The sequence below is a fragment of the Oncorhynchus mykiss genome, chromosome 5 (genome assembly GCF_013265735.2).
Source record: "Oncorhynchus mykiss isolate Arlee chromosome 5, USDA_OmykA_1.1, whole genome shotgun sequence".
In the NCBI taxonomy this organism is placed as follows: domain Eukaryota; kingdom Metazoa; phylum Chordata; class Actinopteri; order Salmoniformes; family Salmonidae; genus Oncorhynchus; species Oncorhynchus mykiss.
In genome coordinates this window covers 32,398,168-32,420,644 of record NC_048569.1, presented here as the reverse complement: position 1 = coordinate 32,420,644, position 22,477 = coordinate 32,398,168, and the positions used below count along the sequence as shown (strand labels likewise).

Genomic DNA, 22,477 nt, shown 5'->3' with positions numbered 1-22,477 from the left:
ATATAAACGGTAGTGTATATGGATGATATATAAATGGTAGTGTATATGGATGACAATGATATATGAACGGTAGTGTATATGGATGATGATATATGAACGGTAGTGTATATGGATGATGATATATGAACGGTAGTGTATATGGATGATGATAAATCGTCATCCAGCACCGACAGAGATGGCTGCCTCGCTTCATGTTCCTAGGAAACTATGCGGTATTTTGTTTTTTTTACGTGTTATTTCTTACATTGGTACCCCAGGTAATCTTAGGTTTCATTACATACAATCGGGAGGAACTACTGAATATAAAAGCAACGTCAACTCACCATCATTTCGACCATTAATGTGACTTTCCCAAAGCGGATCCTGTGTTCTACCTTCCACCCAGGACAAAGGATCGGATCCCAGCCAGCGACCCAAAACAACGACGTCGTAAAAGAGGCAAAACGAAGCGGTCTTCTGGTCAGGCTCCGGAGACGGGCACATCACGCAGCACTCCCTAGCATACTACTCGCCAATGTCCAGTCTCTTGAAAACAAGGTTGATGAAATCCGAGCACGGGTAGCGTTCCAGAGAGACATCAGAGACTAACGTTCTTTGCTTCACGGAAACATGGCTCACTCGAGAGACTCTATCGGAGTCGGTGCAGCCAGCTGGTTTCTTCACGCATCGCGCCGACAGAAACAACCATCTTTCTGGTAAGAAGAGGGGCGGGGGGTTATGCCTTATGATTAATGAGAGGTGGTGTGATCATAACAACATACAGGAACTCAAGTCCTTCTGTTCACCTGACTTAGAATTCCTCACAATCAAATGTCGACCGTATTATCTACCAAGGGAATTCTCTTCGATTATAATCACAGCCGTATATATTCCCCCCCAAGCAGACACATCGATGGCCCTGAACGAACTTTATTTGACCCTATGTAAACTGGAAACCACATATCCTGAGGCTGCATTCATTGTAGCTGGGGATTTTAACACGGCTAATCTGAAAACAAGACTCCTAAATTGTATCAGCATATCGATTGCGCAACCAGGGCTGGTAAAACCCTGGATCATTGTTATTCTAACTTCCGCAACGCATATAAGGCCCTCCCCCCGCCCCCCTTTCGGAAAAGCTGACCACGACTCCATTTTGTTGCTCCCAGCCTACAGACAGAAACTAAAACAAGAAGCTCCCGCGCTCAGGTCTGTTCAACGCTGGTCCGACCAATCTGATTCCACGCTTCAAGACTGCTTCGATCACGTGGATTGGGATATGTTCCGCATTGCGTCCAACAACAACATTGACGAATGCGCTGATTCGGTGAGCGAGTTCATTAGAAATTGCATTGACGATGTCGTAGCCATAGCAATGATTAAAACATTCCCAAACTAGAAACTGTGGATTGATGGCAGCATTCGCGTGAAACTGAAAGCGCGAACCACCGCTTTTAATCAGGGCAAGGTGACAGGAAACATGACCGAATACAAACAGTGTAGCTATTCCCTCCACAAGGCAATCAAACAAGCTAAGCGTCAGTATAGAGACAAAGTAGAGTCGCAATTCAACGGCTCAGACACAAGAGGTATGTGGCAGTGTCTATAGTCAATCACGATTACAAAAAGAAAACCAGCCCCGTCGCAGACCAGGATGTCTTGCTCCCAGACAGACTAAATAACTTTTTTGCCCGCTTTGAGGACAATACAGTGCCACCGAAACCTGCGGACTCTCCTTCACTGCAGCCGACGTGAGTAAAACATTTAAACGTGTTAACACTCGCAAGGCTGCCGGCCCAGACGGCATCCCCAGCCGCGTCCTCAAAGCATGCGCAGACCAGCTGGCTGGTGTGTTTACGGACATATTCAATCATCCCTTATCCCAGTCTGCTGTTCCCACATGCTTCAAGAGGGCCACCATTGTCCCTGTTCCCAAGAAAGCTAAGGTAACGGAGCTAAACGACTACCGCCCCGTAGCACTCACTTCCGTCATCATGAAGTGCTTTGAGAGACTAGTCAAGGACCATATCACCTCCACCCTACCTGACACCCTAGACCCACTCCAATTTGTTTACCGCCCAAATAAGTCCACAGACGACACAATCGCAACCACACAGCACACTGCCCTAACCCATCTGGACAAGAGGAATACCTATGTGAGAATGTTGTTCATCGACTACAGCTCAGCATTTAACGCCATAGTACCCTCCAAACTCATCATCAAGCTTGAGACCCTGGGTCTCGACCCCGCCCTGTGCAACTGGGTACTGGACTTCCTGACGGGCCGCTCCCAGGTGGTGAGGGTAGGTAACAACATCTCCACCCCGCTGATCCTCAACACTGGGGCCCCACAAGGGTGCGTTCTGAGCCCTCTCCTGTACTCCCTGTTCACCCACGACTGCGTGGCCATGCACGCCTCCAACTCAATCATCAAGTTTGAGGACGACACTACAGTGGTAGGCTTGATTACCAACAAGAACGAGACGGCCTACAGGGAGGAGGTGAGGGCCCTCGGAGTGTGGTGTCAGGAAAATAACCTCACACTCAATGTCAACAAAACAAAGGAGATGATTGTGGACTTCAGGAAACAGCAGAGGGAGCACCCCCCTATCCACATTGACGGGACAGTAGTGGAGAGGGTAGTAAGTTAAGTTCCTCGGCGTACACATCACGGACAAACTGAATTGGTCCACCCACACAGACAGCGTCGTGAAGAAGGCGCAGCAGCAGTAGTGTATATGGATGACAATGATATATGAACGGTAGTGTACATGGATGATGATATAGGAACGGTAGTGAACATGGATGATGATATAGGAACGGTAGTGAACATGGATGATGATATAGGAACGGTAGTGAACATGGATGATGATATAGGAACGGTAGTGAACATGGATGATGATATAGGAACGGTAGTGAACATGGATGATGATATAGGAACGGTAGTGAACATGGATGATGATATAGGAACGGTAGTGAACATGGATGATGATATAGGAACGGTAGTGAACATGGATGATGATATAGGAACGGTAGTGAACATGGATGATGATATAGGAACGGTAGTGTATATGGATGATGATATGAACGGTAGTGTATATGGATGATGATGATATAAATCCAGGCACATTTCACGGTTAGGCGATTTTGATTATAGACCTAATTAAGTTGGTGTTACCTCTCTCCTCACTTTTCTTAAACAATTAAGACAAGGGCTATTTTCTCATCTCCTAACTCTGCTGTTGCCTCCGGCGCATTGTTCTCCACGCCAATATGCTGGTTAAATGTGCTATTATGCACATTGCAACATGGTCTAGGAAAAGGTGCCAATTCAAGTGCACCGATGTGTTTCAGAACCGCAGACAGCGACCACTATCCAACGCAGGAGAAAGCACATCTGTTATAAAATAATATCATTTGTATTTGTGTTGCACCATTGTTCTTACATATTATAACAATATACAATTTCAGTAGCACGTCTTAGACTGATGGACTGGACCATCCCCACGGCTTCCACAATGGATCAGTCCACTCAGACAGGTGTATTGCTTTTTTTTTTGCTACTGCTCGAGTAAAGAAATCTTGGTTGACCATCAGCCTATCGACCAAACAATCGACCAGTCGACGAAATGGGGTCAGCCCTACATTGTTGACAAACATATCAGCAGATTCCAAATGGTTCACCAGCTTCTTTTGCTTGACCCTTTCTGCCTACGCCACACTCTTAGATCTGAATGAACTGGTAACAATATGGCAAAGTCCTTTCATTCAGCGAGGGGAGAATTACAAATCCATCAAGGAGAAAGTGACCGGTTTGGAATGGGGTCAGAAGAATGTGGAAAGCTGGAAGGGGAGAGAGCAGCAACCACTCACTGATGTGGATATCCTGCTGGCTGGTGTAGTCGATGGCCAGGCCCAGGGGCAGCGTGTCGTCGTTATTCTGAGAGACAGGCAGCTCTCCCCTGCTGGCATCCTCCAGCAGCCACAGCTCCCAGTTGGTCTGAACAACACAAAAGCACATTGCACAGAGAGGTTACATGACAACATAGACACTCAGGGGCTCAATTGATCAATATCAGTTGGCCTTTGATTAGGGCTTTACTATTCCATAATCATTTATCAGAAGATGCTAAGGTGATGTCTTGTCCAATGGATGAGACTATGTTCTGCACAAAGATATCTGAAATCCACATCGACCTTGAACTGCTTTAGTTTCTAAGGCCCAGAGTGAGAATCAAGCCTGATTGACAAATATTACCTTATCTTCTTGCTTGGCGATGACACTGACTTCAATGGAGGCTGCTGATGCGGCAAGAACAACATCCCTGAACGAAGAAAAAATAACAATGAGCATAAGTGATTCACCAACCTCACAGCTGTTCCTCGAACACTGAAGTTGAGAGCCAGAGGGAAATGGAACAGAGCTTATACCAACTGAGTTTGCATACAAAAGCCACTTTCTACAAACAAGAAAATAAAAAATATCTGCAGACAGGCAGGGCAGAATGCAGAGTGAGGAGCGTCTCACCAGTCCTCTATGTGGCTGAGGAAGTAGTGGTGCTGTCTCTCTGTGCAGGTGCCGTACACCGGGTCGTTGAAGTTCAGGTACCTCTCCTCCCTCTTCTCTGTCTTTGTCTGACATATCAAAATATTAATTGTCAAAATGGTTTCAGTAATAATGAAAAAGACAAATCCATAAATTATCATTTAGGAGAGAAAACATTTCAGTCACTGAGTGAAATGACCTTATTAGTATTAGAACAGTGAACAATTAGCACTGCAAAATGATCTCATCATCATTCAGATGCATGACATCTGGTACTACTCACAGGGAGGGAGATCACCACCAGTTCAGGAGGTGTTTCCGGACAGCCGTCGGCTGCTGCATATGCCACAGCAAACACAAACGTACTCAGCCACTGCACATCCAGCACTGACAGAGAAAGGACAACACAAAGAAAACATATAATTGAGATAAAGGTTATCAGGCAGGAAAATAAAGGCACTGAAATGTTCAATTTCAGGTTTATTACTTCAGGCCAGCCTGAACTGTGTCAAGTTTACCTTTGACAGGGTTGTCAGAGCTGTAGAAGCTTGGGCAGGGGATCACTTTCTTCTCCTGAAGCCCCTGTTCAGGAGAGCAGAGTTAGACCAGGGCATAATCAATATACAGTGCCTTGCGAAAGTATTCGGCCCCCTTGAACTTTGCGACCTTTTGCCACATTTCAGGCTTCAAACATAAAGATATAAAACTATTTTTTTGTGAATAATAACAACAAGTGGGACACAATCATGAAGTGGAACGACATTTATTGGATATTTCAAACTTTTTTAACAAATCAAAAACTGAAAAATTGGGCGTGCAAAATTATTCAGCCCCCTTAAGTTAATACTTTGTAGAGCCACCTTTTGCTGCGATTACAGCTGTAAGTCACTTGGGGTATGTCTCTATCAGTTTTGCACATCGAGAGACTGAAATTTTTTCCCATTCCTCCTTGCAAAACAGCTCGAGCTCAGTGAGGTTGGATGGAGAGCATTTGTGAACAGCAGTTTTCAGTTCATTCCACAGATTCTCGATTGGATTCAGGTCTGGACTTTGACTTGGCCATTCTAACACCTGGATATGTTTATTTTTGAACCATTCCATTGTAGATTTTGCTTTATGTTTTGGATCATTGTCTTGTTGGAAGACAAATCTCCGTCCCAGTCTCAGGTCTTTTGCAGACTCCATCAGGTTTTCTTCCAGAATGGTCCTGTATTTGGCTCCATCCATCTTCCCATCAATTTTAACCATCTTCCCTGTCCCTGCTGAAGAAAAGCAGGCCCAAACCATGATGCTGCCACCACCATGTTTGACAGCGGGGATGGTGTGTTCAGCTGTGTTGCTTTTACGCCAAACATAACGTTTTGCATTGTTGCCAAAAAGTTCAATTTTGGTTTCATCTGACCAGAGCACCTTCTTCCACATGTTTGGTGTGTCTCCCAGGTGGCTTGTGGCAAACTTTAAATGACACTTTTTATGGATATCTTTAAGAAATGGCTTTCTTCTTGCCACTCTTCCATAAAGGCCAGATTTGTGCAATATACGACTGATTGTTGTCCTATGGACAGAGTCTCCCACCTCAGCTGTAGATCTCTGCAGTTCATCCAGAGTGATCATGGGCCTCTTGGCTGCATCTCTGATCAGTCTTCTCCTTGTATGAGCTGAAAGTTTAGAAGGACGGCCAGGTCTTGGTAGATTTGCAGTGGTCTGATACTCCTTCCATTTCAATATTATTGCTTGAACAGTGCAGGTGCATTTATACGGAGACTTGATTACACACAGGTGGATTGTATTTATCATCATTAGTCATTTAGGGCAACATTGGATCATTCAGAGATCATCACTGAACTTCTGGAGAGAGTTTGCTGCACTGAAAGTAAAGGGGCTGAATAATTTTGCACGCCCAATTTTTCAGTTTTGATTTGTTAAAAAAGTTTGAAATATCCAATAAATGTCGTTCCACTTCATGATTGTGTCCCACTTCAAATCAAATCAAATTTTATTTGTCACATACCCATGGTTAGCAGATGTTAATGCGAGTGTAGCGAAATGCTTGTGCTTCTAGTTCCGACAATGCAGTAATAACAAGTAATCTAACTAACAATTCCAAAACTACTGTCTTGTACACAGTGTAAGGGGATAAAGAATATGTACATAAGGATATATGAATGAGTGATGGTACAGAGCAGCATAGGCAAGATACAGTAGATGGTATCGGGTACAGTATGTACAAATGAGATGAGTATGTAAACAAAGTGGCATAGTATAGTATAAAGTGGCTAGTGATACATGTATTACATAAGGATACCGTCGATGATATAGAGTACAGTATATACGTATGCATATGAGATGAATAATGTAGGGTAAGTAACATTTATATAAGGTAGCATTGTTTAAAGTGGCTAGTGATATATTTACATCATTTCCCATCAATTCCCATTATTAAAGTGGCTGGAGTTGAGTCAGTGTCAGTGTGTTGGCAGCAGCCACTCAGTGTTAGTGGTGGCTGTTTAACAGTCTGATGGCCTTGAGATAGAAGCTGTTTTTCAGTCTCTCGGTCCCAGCTTTGATGGACCTGTACTGACCTCGCCTTCTGGATGATAGCGGGGTGAACAGGCAGTGGCTCGGGTGGTTGATGTCCTTGATGATCTTTATGGCCTTCCTGTGACATCGGGTGGTGTAGGTGTCCTGGAGGGCAGGTAGTTTGCCCCCGGTGATGCGTTGTGCAGACCTCACTACCCTCTGGAGAGCCTTACGGTTGAGGGCGGTGCAGTTGCCATACCAGGCGGTGATACAGCCCGCCAGGATGCTCTCGATTGTGCATCTGTAGAAGTTTGTGAGTGCTTTTGGTGACAAGCCAAATTTCTTCAGCCTCCTGAGGTTGAAGAGGCGCTGCTGCGCCTTCTTCACGATGCTGTCTGTGTGAGTGGACCAATTCAGTTTGTCTGTGATGTGTATGCCGAGGAACTTAAAACTTGCTACCCTCTCCACTACTGTTCCATCGATGTGGATAGGGGGGTGTTCCCTCTGCTGTTTCCTGAAGTCCACAATCATCTCCTTAGTTTTGTTGACGTTGAGTGTGAGGTTATTTTCCTGACACCACACTCCGAGGGCCCTCACCTCCTCCCTGTAGGCCGTCTCATCGTTGTTGGTAATCAAGCCTACCACTGTTGTGTCGTCCGCAAACTTGATGATTGAGTTGGAGGCGTGCGTGGCCACGCAGTCGTGGGTGAACAGGGAGTACAGGAGAGGGCTCAGAACACACCCTTGTGGGGCCCCAGTGTTGAGGATCAGCGGGGAGGAGATGTTGTTGCCTACCCTCACCACCTGGGGGCGGCCCGTCAGGAAGTCCAGTACCCAGTTGCACAGGGCGGGGTCGAGACCCAGGGTCTCGAGCTTGATGACGAGCTTGGAGGGTACTATGGTGTTGAATGCCGAGCTGTAGTCGATGAACAGCATTCTCACATAGGTATTCCTCTTGTCCAGATGGGTTAGGGCAGTGTGCAGTGTGGTTGAGATTGCATCGTCTGTGGACCTATTTGGGCGGTAAGCAAATTGGAGTGGGTCTAGGGTGTCAGGTAGGGTGGAGGTGATATGGTCCTTGACTAGTCTCTCAAAGCACTTCATGATGACGGATGTGAGTGCTACGGGGCGGTAGTCGTTTAGCTCAGTTACCTTAGCTTTCTTGGGAACAGGAACAATGGTGGCCCTCTTGAAGCATGTGGGAACAGCAGACTGGTATAGGGATTGATTGAATATGTCCGTAAACACACCGGCCAGCTGGTCTGCGCATGCTCTGAGGGCGCGGCTGGGGATGCCGTCTGGGCCTGCAGCCTTGCGAGGGTTAACACGTTTAAATGTCTTACTCACCTCGGCTGCAGTGAAGGAGAGACCGCATGTTTTCGTTGCAGGCCGTGTCAGTGGCACTGTATTGTCCTCAAAGCGGGCAAAAAAGTTATTTAGTCTGCCTGGGAGCAAGACATCCTGGTCCGTGACTGGGCTGGATTTCTTCCTGTAGTCCGTGATTGACTGTAGACCCTGCCACATGCCTCTTGTGTCTGAGCCGTTGAATTGAGATTCTACTTTGTCTCTGTACTGGCGCTTAGCTTGTTTGATAGCCTTGCGGAGGGAATAGCTGCACTGTTTGTATTCGGTCATGTTACCAGACACCTTACCCTGATTAAAAGCAGTGGTTCGCGCTTTCAGTTTCACACGAATGCTGCCATCAATCCACGGTTTCTGGTTAGGGAATGTTTTAATCGTTGCTATGGGAACGACATCTTCAACGCACGTTCTAATGAACTCGCACACCGAATCAGCGTATTCGTCAATGTTGTTATCTGACGCAATACGAAACATCTCCCAGTCCACGTGATGGAAGCAGTCTTGGAGTGTGGAGTCAGCTTGGTCGGACCAGCGTTGGACAGACCTCAGCGTGGGAGCCTCTTGTTTTAGTTTCTGTCTGTAGGCAGGGATCAACAAAATGGAGTCGTGGTCAGCTTTTCCGAAAGGGGGGCGGGGCAGGGCCTTATATGCGTCGCGGAAGTTAGAGTAACAATGATCCAAGGTCTTTCCTCCCCTGGTTGCGCAATCGATATGCTGATAAAATTTGGGGAGTCTTGTTTTCAGATTAGCCTTGTTAAAATCCCCAGCTACAATGAATGCAGCCTCCGGATAAATCGTTTCCAGTTTGCAGAGAGTTAAATAAAGTTTGTTCAGAGCCATCGATGTGTCTGCTTGGGGGGGGATATATACGGCTGTGATTATAATCGAAGAGAATTCTCTTGGTAGATAATGCGGTCTACATTTGATTGTGAGGAATTCTAAAATCAGGTGAACAGAAGGATTTGAGTTCCTGTATGTTTCTTTCATCACACCATGTCACGTTGGCCATGAGGCATACGCCCCCGCCCCTCTTCTTACCAGAAAGATGTTTGTTTCTGTCAGCGCGATGTGTGGAGAAACCCGTTGGCTGCACCGCTTCGGATAGCGTCTCTCCAGTGAGCCATGTTTCAGTGAAGCAAAGGACGTTACAGTCTCTGATGTCCCTCTGGAATGCTACCCTTGCTCGGATTTCATCAACCTTGTTGTCAAGAGACTGGACATTGGCAAGAAGAATGCTAGGGAGTGGTGCGCGCTGTGCCCGTCTCCGGAGTCTGACCAGAAGACCGCCTCGTTTCCCTCTCTTTCGGAGTCGTTTTTTTGGGTTGCTGCATGGAATCCACTCCGTTGTCCTGTTTGTAAGGCAGAACACAGGATCCGCGTCGCGAAAAACATATTCTTGGTCGTACTGATGGTGAGTTGATGCTGATCTTATATTCAGTAGTTCTTCTCGACTGTATGTAATGAAACCTAAGATGACCTGGGGTACTAATGTAAGAAATAACACGTAAAAAAACAAAAAACTGCATAGTTTCCTAGGAACGCGAAGCGAGGCGGCCATCTCTGTCGGCGCCGGAAGTACGAGTATTGTACTTGTTGTTGATTCTTCACAAAAAAATATAGTTTTATATCTTTATGTTTGAAGCCTGAAATGTGGCAAAAGGTCGCAAAGTTCAATGGGGCCGAATACTTTCGCAAGGCACTGTAAATCACAGGAACGGAGCAAATGGAATGGCATCAAACACCTGGAAACCACACGTTTGATATATTTAATACCATTCCACTATTTCAGCTCCAGTCATTAAGGTGCCACCAACCTCCTGTGGGCAAAATACATCATAAACTCCAGACTTCACAGGAATAATAAGTGTGTCTAACGTTGTTAATGTATTATACTGAGAGTTGTTGGTACAGACTTACTGGAGTATACTGACTGACTGTTGCATTCATTTTTCCTGCTGCTACTTGCTTTCCTTTGGGACTCCAGCATACTGTATTAAGGGAGAAGATGACAAAAAGCGAAAGCAAATTGTATAAAATTCCAATCACATGAAAAATGTATTCCTCAAAGTTATTACACACTATGTCACACTTACCACAGGTGATGCCCGCCGTGGCGGGTAGCTGGGCCTGCACTGTGACGCTGTCTGTGACCTCCAGCACCATCATGCTGCCGTCAGACAGACAGGTGGCCAGCATGGACACCTGCACAGGGTTCCATTTGAGGTCCTGCACAATAATGCCCAGGCCGGCTCTCAGTTGCAGAGTCGCAAATGGCAACTTCTGCAGTCGGGCCTGGAGAGAGGGGGCAGCCATGGAAGTGAGGGGATTAGGTGTGTGGGAAAAATATGGAACTGAAGAAGTTGGGGTGACTAGTCTTGATGTGCTTTCAAACGATATCAAAGAACTCTGAACTCTGTTTCACCATGACGAAACCGTACCACCCCATTAGCAGTGGGGGGGTTGTTATGAGAGTTAATCACCTTGTTGATGAAGGTGCGGACGTCATAGAAGGCCAGTGACAGGCCTGATGCTTCTGACATGCCACTGACTGACAGGGTGAGCTCATCACTGCTGAGTCCCAGGTTGTGCACAGGCAACTCCACATGAACATCAGCTAAGGCTGCTATCCCCTCAACTGAGAAAGAGTAAGATTGAGAGAAAAAAGTAAAGTCAAGTTACATTGGCCAAGGCACGTCATAACTGTCATTGCTTAGGAAAACTGTACGAGACAGAATGACCTATGTACAGAAAATCTTACCTATTTCATTGGAGTTTCCATCAACTTTGTCTGAAGCTAGGATGTCCCCTGTGAGGTACACCTTGATCTTTCTGTCTAGTCCGACAAATGTCAGTCCAAATTTGTTGGAGATGGCGAGCAGACTTGATCTATCCTTCGGCAGGTCATCAGGTGAATCAAAGACACGGGTTTTCTTCATTTGCCGGAACTGAAAATCCTGCATAAAATAATAGAATACTTCATGACTGTGATGGCACTGAATTTAGTCTCATGTATGCTACTCATTTAACCCTTGTCTAATCTTAACATTCTGTATTCTCCCCTTGTCCTAAGGGTAAAAAAAAAATGACCCGCCTTCACTAAACCCCTAAAATAAAGCATTTTAACTGAATTTTAAACCCCAAATCTATTTTGCATGAAGAAACAATTCAAACGTTGTGAATATCTGGGTTTTCCCTCTTCACAATGCAGAAAGAATTTATTTCAAATCAGTGGACACCACTTGATTTTATTACAATACATCTGTCATAATTATTTTCTTTACTAAAGTAGAGGATCATAATTGTTATTGCTAAAGGTACTGCATAGGTGTAAACCTACAATTTTAACAAGAGATAGCACTAGTATGGCCTAAGAAAGTAACAGACATGTGCAGAAAGTAGTTTTGAATGCATTTTATTGAAGGGAAACAATAATAGTCTTGAACTTTTTTGGCAAAATGGTAATACATTCTTATATACTGTACAATGACGAATTCAACTACAAAATACTAGTCTTCTCCCATTTTTTAACCATTGCCCCCAGCCAAAAAGTGCATAAACAACAATAAATAAGATAGATTTATGTTCTTCACATTTCTGTTTTGCATCTATCAACTAATTAGCACATGTAGGACATTAAGCAAGTGTGTGTGCATGGACTTTGCAGATGTATTTCTCACATGTGCAGCACATAGTATTTGTTTTACAGTCCTCCTTTGGGGGGCAGAATTGGCATCTCCTCCTCTTGCCCGCCCCAGCCTCAGGTGGATCAGGACAAGATTCAGCCCCCTGAAGAGCTTTCACAAGCGCTGCAGAGGCTGCTGTGGGGAGGAGGTGCTCCCTTCAGTGAATGTGTGGGGTTACAAGTGCCTTTCCCAGCTGCTCCAGGAACACCCTCCTCTTGTTCCGCTTATCAGGCATTCAGGTAGGGTTGATCTTGCTCCATATCATGAAGGCATTGTATGAGGACACATTAATTATGTTATGGAAGATGACCAGGGGCCGACGGGCAGTTATCCTGCTGCAGCTGTAAGTTCAATCACCTTGTCCATGTTGTCCACGCCTCCTTGGTTGTGGTTGTAGTCTAGGATGATGGCTGGCTTCCTGTCCTCACGATCACTGATCTCAGCCATTTTGTGCAGTGTGCTCAGGAGGACCACATTCTTGTTCCTCTTTGGGAGGTAAGAAACTAGAGTGGTGGTGGGGTGAAGGCAAACTTTGATGAGATGGCCTCTCTCCCCCTTGTTGAGAGGAGTGTAGGGTGGAGCTCAGGCTTGTTCTTTTTAACTGTGCCAACCATGGTGATCTTCCTCTTCAGGAGCTGCTGGCTGAGTTCATAAGAGTTGAAGAAATTGTCATGTGATATTGTGCCCCTTCTGTCCATCTGTCACATTAAGCACAGCCCGCATCCCCTGGTTCTTCTCCAGGCCTCCACTGGTCAGCTTCTTTGTGTAGACTTGCATCTTCCAAGCGTAGATGGATTGTGTGTCACAGACCACCCACATCTTGATGTGATACTTTGCTTGCTTGCTTGCTGGGCATATACTGCCGGAAAGGACAGTGACCTTTTGACAAAAGAGATTACTATCAGTATTTAGTATCAGTGTCACAGAAAACAATCACATAAATCAATGATATTACAGCAATATATAATCAAATTAACTGTGAAAATTACTTACATTACAGATATGAAAATAAAAATGTACCTCAATGGAACCAGTTGCTCATCCGCTGTTTCTTCATGTTCAAGGTTGTAGAGGTATGGCAGACGCTCCACCCACTTCTCCCAGACCTCTCTTTTCGCCGCCAGTTTGTCTCTCACATGTCTTGCAGGTCTTGACTCACGGTTATCAAATCGCAGCACTCTTGAGAAAGTGTGAAAGACTTTCAGTGGCATCGTGGCACATTCACCTTTCCACTCTCTGCATTCCAGAGACTACATGTAGCCTCACCTTGGGACCTATACACACCCACTAAGACTAGCAGCCCTATGTAGGGATGCAGGCCAATCTCATTCATCCTTTACCAATTGTCTCCATATTTACGGAAACCCTCCAAATTTGTCATCTCCAGGATGATTTTTTTTGATGGCTTGTGTGATGAACATGTAGAGGTGATGTCCTGGGCATGGGCAACTGCATGTCTTGTGAGCCCTGTAGTCATCCTTATGCCATGCCATGCTGCCATCCTGCCCTGGTTGTCATATGGTGACAAGGACCATGCCATGTTGTGCTGCCATCCTGCCCTGGTTGTCATATGGTGACAAGGACCATGTTATTTTATTTTTCTTTGACAGAAACATCTCTCTTTCAGCTTGGGGGATTTCTTCTGAAGATGATGCATTGCACTCTGGGTTGTATTCTTCCCCATCTTCTTCTTCAGATACCACCTGCACATCTAAATCATTCTTCTCTTGTTCCTCCTGGACATCTAAAAAAAATCTGATCTAAGACTTGTTGGGCACTGAATTTCACACTTTCTCAATTACTAATTTCTTCAGCAAAGAGAGTACTGGGGGGACTGTCATCAGAAGCACCTTGATGGCCTGACTGCATTCCCCATTAGTAAACAATGCTTAAGTGAAAATACTTTCAAGTACTACTTAATATTTGTTGTTGTTGGTATCTGTACTTTACTTCACTACATTCCAAAGAAAATACTGTACCTTTTACTCCATACATTTTTACTGACAACTAAAAGTACTCGTTACATTTTGAATGCTTAGCAGGACAGGAAAATGGTCCAATACACGCACTTGTCAAGAGAACATCCCATGTAATCTACTGCCTCTGATCTGGAGGACTCACTAAACACAAATGCTTTGTTTGTAAATTATGTCTGAGTGCTGAAGTGTGCCCCTGGCTATCCATAAATTTAAAAAATGGTGCCGGCCTCCCGGGTGGTACAGTGGTCTAAGACACTGCATCGCAGTGCTAGCTGTGCCACCAGAGATCCTGGGTTTGAGCCCAGGTTCTGTCGCAGCCGGCCTCAACCGGGAGGCCCATGGGGCAATGCACAATTGGTCCAGCATCGCCCAGGTTAGGGAGGGTTTGGCCGGCAGCGATATCCTTGTCTCATCACGCACTCGTGACTCCTGTGGTGGGCCGGGCGCAGTGCACGCTGACCAGGTCGTCAGGTGTACAGTGTTTCCTCCTACACATTGGTACGGCTGGCTTCCGGGTTGGATGTGCATTGTGTCAAGAAGCAGTGAGGCTAGGTTGTGTTTCAGAGGACGCATGGCTCTTGACCTTCGCCTCTCCCTAGTCTGTACGGGAGTTGCAGCGATGAGACAATACTACTACCAATTGGATACCACAAAATTGGGGAGAAAAAAGGGGGGTAAAATAAGGAAATTATTTAAACTTTTACTTCTGATACTTAAGTACATTTTATCAATTACATTTACTTTTGATAGTTAAGTATATTTAAAACCAAATACTTTTAGACTTTTACTGGGTAATTTTCTATTAAAATATCTTTACTTTTACTCAAGTATGACAATTCGGTACTTTTTTCACCACTGCAATATAGTGCAGGAAATGCAGAAATGCTGAAATTTGTTTTGGTTGAAGTTGAATTGAACAGTATAAAACAATCAGAATGGAGCAAGACACATTGAAATCACTGTGTGTGTTGTATGTGTTGCCACCCTAGGATCACTCACTACCCATAAAGCAAATGTAGAACTTGTATTATTCAAAAACTAAAAATACCTTCATACCAACCTTTTTTTAAATTTGTATAAATACCGTGATATATTTTGGCCATATTGCCCAGCCCTACCATGGTGGTGTACAGCCTTCATGGAAATATGAACAAAGGCGATGTTTCACTTTTTCTAAATGTTGGGGTCACTCTAGGAAAAGTTGAAAAAATATCATTTCGGGGGTTTTCTCTGCTGTTAAACATAGTGGCGGTCTTCTTTTTTTACCCATTAAACAACACAAGGGTTAATATCCGTAAAGCCCATTTTGACTATGTTAACAACAAAATATTGTTGACAGGACGAGGTGGATTTGGAAATAAATTACGTTGGGATAGCTAGCAGCTGAATGAATGCCTCCTAGAATAAATGCTACTAATAGCAAAAACAATATTATTTAGGTAGAGCACAATAGCATTCATAAATGGATGTAACTAACTAGTTAGCTTGTAGGTAGCTAATGATCTGACATAGCTAGTTACTGTTGAAGAAAGTCAGTGTTAAGACACCCAAATGTATACAGCTAGCTAGCTAAACACTTGTTAATCCATACATCGTTTAGTTGTGTCATGTTCATGACTTTGTTGTTAGCTAGTTGAGTCTGGCTTAGCTAGCCATATTTGACTAAAATATAGGATAACTACTAGCTAGTAACATTATGAGAATTGGGCAGTAAGAAACAGACAATAACTTAACGTTACTTCAGTTGGAAGGTTATCCCCAGATCGCTATCTAACTAACTAGCAGAAACACTAGCTAGTTGACAGGCTAGCTAGCAAGCTAATGCTACAAGCTTGTTAACTTGCTAGCTACGTAGCTACAATAGTTTGCCTTACCTTCATTTCCCTTTCGGGAGGAGAGTCAGGGTCTTCACTCATTTTGAAATTAACAGCAGATATAATTAGTTTAGCTACAACAGAACTTTACGAAATATACACGGGCTGGTTCTAGCCTTTCCTTTCCACATGAAACGAAATCATACCGCGCTCGAATTTGCGAAATACAATAAGGAAGTGACGCACAAAATCTGCAAGGCAGAATAACTCATCCCAGAGCGATTGGTTTGCTTGTTCAATTCAGACAAGAGTAATCGGCCTAAGACTCACATGTGACGTGACTTCAATGATTTCAAATTTGGAAGTGTAAATCAATGATCCAACATTACATGATCTCAAAAGGCCTTGGCAGTCAGATTACTGGGGAAAGGTGACTAGAAGAGCGGGACAGCATAACATTACTGTCGATCATAAACCCTAGAGCCGATGGAAAGATGGCGGAATCGGATGATGAAGTGGATTCGGGAATACAATGGCTGTAGAATCAAGGAGAATTGGAGTATTATCCAAAATAATGGAAAACAAAGCAAAGGAGTGTACATTGATGAGAATGATCCTTTGTATTGAGTACTGTTTCTTAATGAGGAGCAGCTGAGCAGAGTACCAATCTTAAATAAACCATTTGAGTTATTCAAACTGGTGGAGAGATTGCTGGGTAAAGTGAAGGCTGTAAGGATCACGAGATGTGGGCTTGTTTAGATTTTTTGTGCTTCTGCGGATCAGAGGGAACGTGCATTGTGTCTTAACCGATTTGACAAGTTTGAAGTGTCGTGTGTGTCAGGCTACCCCTCAAGGGGGTTATATCTGACGTCTCGTGGGAAGTCAATTTTGAAGAGATGAAAAATATTTCTGGAGTGATTGAAGCATGTCGGATGAATTGTGTGGTGAATGGTGAACAAGTGAAGTATCTATCTGTTCTTTTGTTTTTTGATATGGAGTCTCTCCCGAGTGGCGCAGCGGTCTAAGTCATTGCATCTCAGTGCTAGAGGCGTCACTACAGACCCTGGTTTGATTCCAGGCTGTATCACAACCAGCTGTGATTGGGAGTCCCATAGGGGGCCGCACAATTGGCCCAGCGTCGTCTGGGTTAGGGTTTGGCTGGGTTAGACTGTCATTGTAAATAAGAATTTGTTCTTAACTGACTTGCCTAGTTAAATATAGGTTATAAAAAAATCTAAAATACTCAAGTACAGTTAGGGTATATTAACTACACAGTCAGAGCATTTATCCCAAGACCAATGCAGTGTGATCATTGTAAAGCTTTTGGTCATGTATCAAGCGTTTGCAGAAGGGATAAGCCGAGATGTCCAAGTTGTGGAAAATATCATATTATGTGTTTTAAAAGTGATAAAAATGTGACATGTTGCAATTGCGGTGGGAACCATGAAGCCACGTCTTTCAAATGCCCCACAAGGGTGAAGGAGAATGAGGTGGCCAAAGTCAGGGTTGTACAGAGCATTTCATATGCAGCAGCTGGGTTGGGTTGGGAGTTTGAATGGTGCACCAGAAGAGTCCATGGTGGTGGATAGGCCTACACTGCAGGCTGCAGGGATTGCCTTTCATCAGCAGGATCCTGACATTTTAAAGGTTTGGACTTTGTTGCCTTTTATAGCTATGGGAATTAATGGCTCTGCCAAGGTGGAGAGAAGGTCCAGGAAGATAGAAACCATAGTGGATGCGGCGGAGCGGTTCCTGGGGCTGAAAGATTTCTCAGCATAGGAGTTACGTGGAATATTGGAACAAGCCATACCACCCTCTCGGGTCCTAGAGCCTGAGAAGGGAGATATGGAGAATTAAAAGAAGGAAGAAGTGGGAGTTTTGTTTGTTTTGGTAATGTTGGTGGCGGCAATACACCTTTTGGGGTTGTAGTCCGCCATAAAACTCACAGAAGAAGAAGAAGAAGAAGAAGAAAGGATCTCAAGCCAAGATGGCGTGGCTGTGAGAGGAACTGTTTTCTCGCTTGTCCAAGCAACTTTGAGGGTTAGGTGGTTAACAGTCAAATATTGGCAATCAATGTAGCAAGAAATGAACTATAACTTGTTTCAGCTACAAAAGAAAATCTAACGGCACTCAAAATGAATGATGTATTATGCAAGGATCCCATTACAATATCAACATTGGTCAATTATGAAGGTTTTACAACTCACAATTTCAGGAAGATGGTTATGAAAGCTACATTCAGAATTATGTCCCTGTAATTGAGGATGATTTCCACTCAGGTCGCGATTTACCAATGTCAATCGAACAAACCCAAGAATATATTTAATAATTGGCTACAAAGGGATATTTCTATACTTGGTAGAGTGCTTCTGTCCAAGGCAGAGGGACTGTCTTCGCTTTGTATACCCCTCGTGATCTTTATTTGTAAATCCCTCTACCTGTAAAGAGATCAACAAGACGTTTCTTGACTTCATCTGGAAAAATAAGTCTCACAAACTAAAAAAGTCAGTCCTCTCAAATCAAAGATCTGAAGGAAGTCTGGAAGTGTTGGATTTTGTTCACATAAATACCACTTTCAAGATCAATTGGTTGAAAAGATGTTTGAATCAATTTGTTATTTCATTCCAAACAATGTTTAATAAATTGGGAGGTCTTCAATTTTGACTGAAAAATAATTACATTCCCGAAAGATTACCCGCTAAATTGGCTAGGTTTCACCAACAAGCTTTAATGTCCTGGAAAATGTGTTTCTGACACAATTTGTCCCCACATTTTGTGGAATAATTCAGAAATACCATAACTGTAAGGAATACATCATTGTTCTACCCTAGCTGGCATGATAATAATATTAACTTTGTTCTTGATGTTTTTCAACAACAGGGGTAATATTCTTTCATATAAACAATTTATAACATTGAATGGGTTTCCAATACCTTTCAGAGAGTTTATTTCTGTGATCAAAGCCATTCCCAGTGGTCTAACTACACGGATGAAAACTCATCTTAGCTTTGGTGATGATCACAGAGTTTATCCAGAACTCAGTTTGGAAGGCGTGGGCGTACTTGAGAAATCTTGTAGCAAATACATGAGACACATTTTCCATTCACAGAATCAATTTACGCCTGGAGGAAAACATTTCTGGAACATGCTTATTCCTGACATTGTCTGGAAAAAAAGCTTTCTTGATCCCTTACAAATATTGTATACCAAACAAATTTAAGGACGTGCACTTTAAGATTCTACATAAGATATATCCTTGTAATTCTTTGTCCAAATTTGTTGATATTGATGATATCTGCGTTTTCTGTTCAAATCTGACTAACTTGTTCTATGAATGTAAATCTGTGATAGATTTTTGGAAAAACCTTGCAGAATACTTATTTACCTTTCTGAACACTACCCATGTTTTTTTTTTATTGTTGTTGCCAAATACTTTATACATAAACAATGATTACAGAATTCCATACCAAATATTTTTTATTGAATTTTACAATTTTGTAAAGACTTATCCAGAGTGAATAACAAAAATAATAACATATTCCGGAATCATTATAATGAGATTTTTTTCTGAGTGAATACAATTGCACTGGAATGATCATATTTAAAAAAAAATGTTTTAATATATATTTCTATATATTATGTATTTAGTATATTGTTTGATGTAGAGATGTAAGTTGTTGATAATTTTGTATAATGAATAAAAAATAATCTGTGGTCCAAATCAGACAGGAGCTTCTGATGGAGCAAACCAACCTTGAGTCTGTAAGAGCCAGAAAAACAATCCACAAATATTGGTAGAATGATGGAAGTTACAGATAAAATCCTGTTAGTGTCACACCCTGATCTATTTTACCTGTCCTTGTGATTGTCTCCATTCCCTCCAGGTGTCGCTTGTTTTCCCCAGTGTATTTATCCCTGTGTTTCCTGTCTCTGTGTGTCACGTTCTGACCTCTATTTCCGTTGTTTTGTATTTATTTAGTATGGTCAGGGCGTGAGTTGGGTGGGCAGTCTAGGTTTGTTTTTCTATGTTTTGGGGCATTTCTATGTTTTCGGCCTAGTATGGTTCTCAATCAGAGGCAGGTGTCATTAGTTGTCTCTGATTGAGAATCATACTTAGGTAGCCTGGGTTGCACTGTTTGTTGGTGGGTGATTGTCTATGTTAGTGGCTTGTTTCAGCACAGGTCTCATTTTGTAGCTTCACGGTCAAATTTGGTTTATTGTTTTTGTTACTCTCTTGTATAGTGTTCAGTCTTTCGTTATTAAAGATTTACCATGGACACTTACCACGCCGCATATTGGTCCTCTGATCCTTTTCGCCTCTCCTCTTCAGACGAAGAGGAGGACGACCGTGACAGAATCACCCACCAACCAAGGACCAAGCGGCGTGGTAGAAAACAGCGACGACAGCAGCAGCAGCAGCGGCAGCAACAACAACAGCGGCCGGCTTCACAGGACTACACAACTTGGGAGGAGATAGACAGATGGGCCATCGACCCAGGGAGAGTGCCGGAGCCCGCCTGGGATTCGATGGAGCAGTGCAAGGAAGGTTACAGGAGAATGAGGTTGGCGAAGGCAGCACGGCAGTGCGACAGGTACGAGAGACAGCCCCAAATTTTTTTGGGGGGGGGGCACACGAGGGGTGGAGCTAAGCCAGGTAGCAGACCTGCGCTCACCCCTCGTGCTTATTATAAGCAGCGCGATACTGGGCAGGCACCGTGTTATGCGGTTAAGCGCACGGTGTCGCCAGTACGTGTCCATAGCCCGGTGCGCTATAGGACAGCCCCCCGAGAGTGTCATGCGAGTGCGGGCATCGAGCCAGGGCGTATGGTGCCTGCTCAGCGGGTCTGGTCGCCGGTACGCAGTTTTGGTCCAGGGTATCCTGCGCCGGCTCTGCGTGCTGTGTCTCCGGGGCGCTGGGAGGGTGCAGTGCGTCCTCTGCCTGCGCTCCGCTCGTGCCGGGCGAATGTGGGAATGGAGCCTAAGGGAGAGGTGCGTGTAGTAAGCACTAGATCTCCCGTGCTTACCCACAGCCCGGTTCAACCTGTGCCTGCACTCTGGAGGGTCCGGGCTAGAGTGGTTATCCAGCCTGGGGAAGTGGTGCCAAGGTTGCGCACCAGAGCTCCAGTGCTCCCCCACAGCCCGGTCCTTCAGGTGCCTCCTCCTAACCCCAAGCCTCCTGAAGGTCTCCCCAGCCTGGTGGTTCCTGTGGCAGCCCCACGCACCAGGCTGTCTCTCTGTCTCCTCCCTGCAGGTGGTCCCGCCTGTCCGGCGCCGCTGCCGGAGTCTCCCGCCTGTCCGGCGCCGCTGCCGGAGTCTCCCGCCTGTCCGGCGCCGCTGCCGGAGCCTCCCGCCTGTCCGGCGCCGCTGCCGGAGCCTCCCGCCTGTCCGGCGCCGCTGCCGGAGCCTCCCGCCTGTCCGGCGCCGCTGCCGGAGCCTCCCGCCTGTCCGGCGCCGCTGCCGGAGCCTCCCGCCTGTCCGGCGCCTCTGTCGGAGCCTCCCGCCTGTCCGGCGCCGCTGCCGCACCTCTGTCCCGAGCAGCTGTCCCTCTGTCCCGAGCAGCTGCCCCACCTCTGTCCCGAGCTGTCCCTCTGTCCCGAGCAGCTGCCCCACCTCTGTCCCGAGCTGCCCCTCTGTCCCAAGCAGCCCCTCTGTCCAGTGGGGTCATTGAGTAGGGCGGCCATGGTGAGAAAGCCACGGAGGCGGACAATAAGGCGGACTAAGACAATGAGGAAGTGGAGTCCGCGTCCCGCGCCAGAGCCGCCACCGCGGACAGACGCCCACCCAGACCCTCCCCTATAGGTCAAGGTTTTGCGGCCGGAGTCCGCACCTTTGGGGGGGGTACTGTCACGTTCTGACCTCTATTTCCGTTGTTTTGTATTTATTTAGTATGGTCAGGGCGTGAGTTGGGTGGGCAGTCTAAGTTTGTTTTTCTATGTTTTGGGGCATTTCTATGTTTTCGGCCTAGTATGGTTCTCAATCAGAGGCAGGTGTCATTAGTTGTCTCTGATTGAGAATCATACTTAGGTAGCCTGGGTTGCACTGTTTGTTGGTGGGTGATTGTCTATGTTAGTGGCTTGTTTCAGCACAGGTCTCATTTTGTAGCTTCACGGTCAAATTTGGTTTATTGTTTTTGTTACTCTCTTGTATAGTGTTCAGTCTTTCGTTATCAAAGATTTACCATGGACACTTACCACGCCGCATATTGGTCCTCTGATCCTTTTCGCCTCTCCTCTTCAGACGAAGAGGAGGACGACCGTGACACTGTGCCAGTTCGTCTTGTATTTCTACCAATGTGGTTTTCCTGTGCGCCTGCCTTTTCTATTCTCTTTTTGCTAGTCCTCCCAGTTTTGACCCTTGCCTGTTTCTGGACTCTGTACCCACCTGCCTGACTATTCTGCCTGCCTTGACCTCGAGCCTGCCTTCCACTCTGTACCTCCTGGATTCTGAACTGGTTTTGACCTTTTGTCTATCCACGACCATTCTCTTGCCTACCCCTTTTTGGATCAATAAACATCTAAGACTCCAACCATTTTTTATTTATTTTACCTTTATTTAACCAGGCAAGTCAGTTAAGAACAAATTCTTATTTTCAAT

General features: G+C 44.9%; 1 protein-coding gene across 10 annotated transcripts in view; it reads right to left on the bottom strand.

Moving 5' to 3' along the window:
• Positions 1-16,147, bottom strand: part of nup214 (nucleoporin 214) — an 80,608-nt gene extending 64,461 nt beyond the window's left edge. For all 10 annotated transcript variants that reach the window (XR_005051718.1, XR_005051715.1, XR_005051716.1 and 7 more), the window contains exons 1-10: positions 15,944-16,147; positions 11,166-11,361; positions 10,888-11,042; positions 10,501-10,699; positions 10,325-10,395; positions 5,044-5,107; positions 4,809-4,912; positions 4,508-4,614; positions 4,238-4,304; positions 3,853-3,979 (exon numbers count right to left, since the gene is read on the bottom strand). Coding sequence is in view for 5 of the 10 variants with exons in the window: in XM_036977289.1 (XP_036833184.1) it covers positions 3,853-3,979; positions 4,238-4,304; positions 4,508-4,614; positions 4,809-4,912; positions 5,044-5,107; positions 10,325-10,395; positions 10,501-10,699; positions 10,888-11,042; positions 11,166-11,361; positions 15,944-15,985 (1,132 nt within the window). In the remaining 5 variants the exon portion in view is untranslated. The remainder of the gene's footprint in view (positions 1-3,852; positions 3,980-4,237; positions 4,305-4,507; positions 4,615-4,808; positions 4,913-5,043; positions 5,108-10,324; positions 10,396-10,500; positions 10,700-10,887; positions 11,043-11,165; positions 11,362-15,943) is intronic.
• Between the last annotated feature and the right edge of the window lie 6,330 nt (positions 16,148-22,477).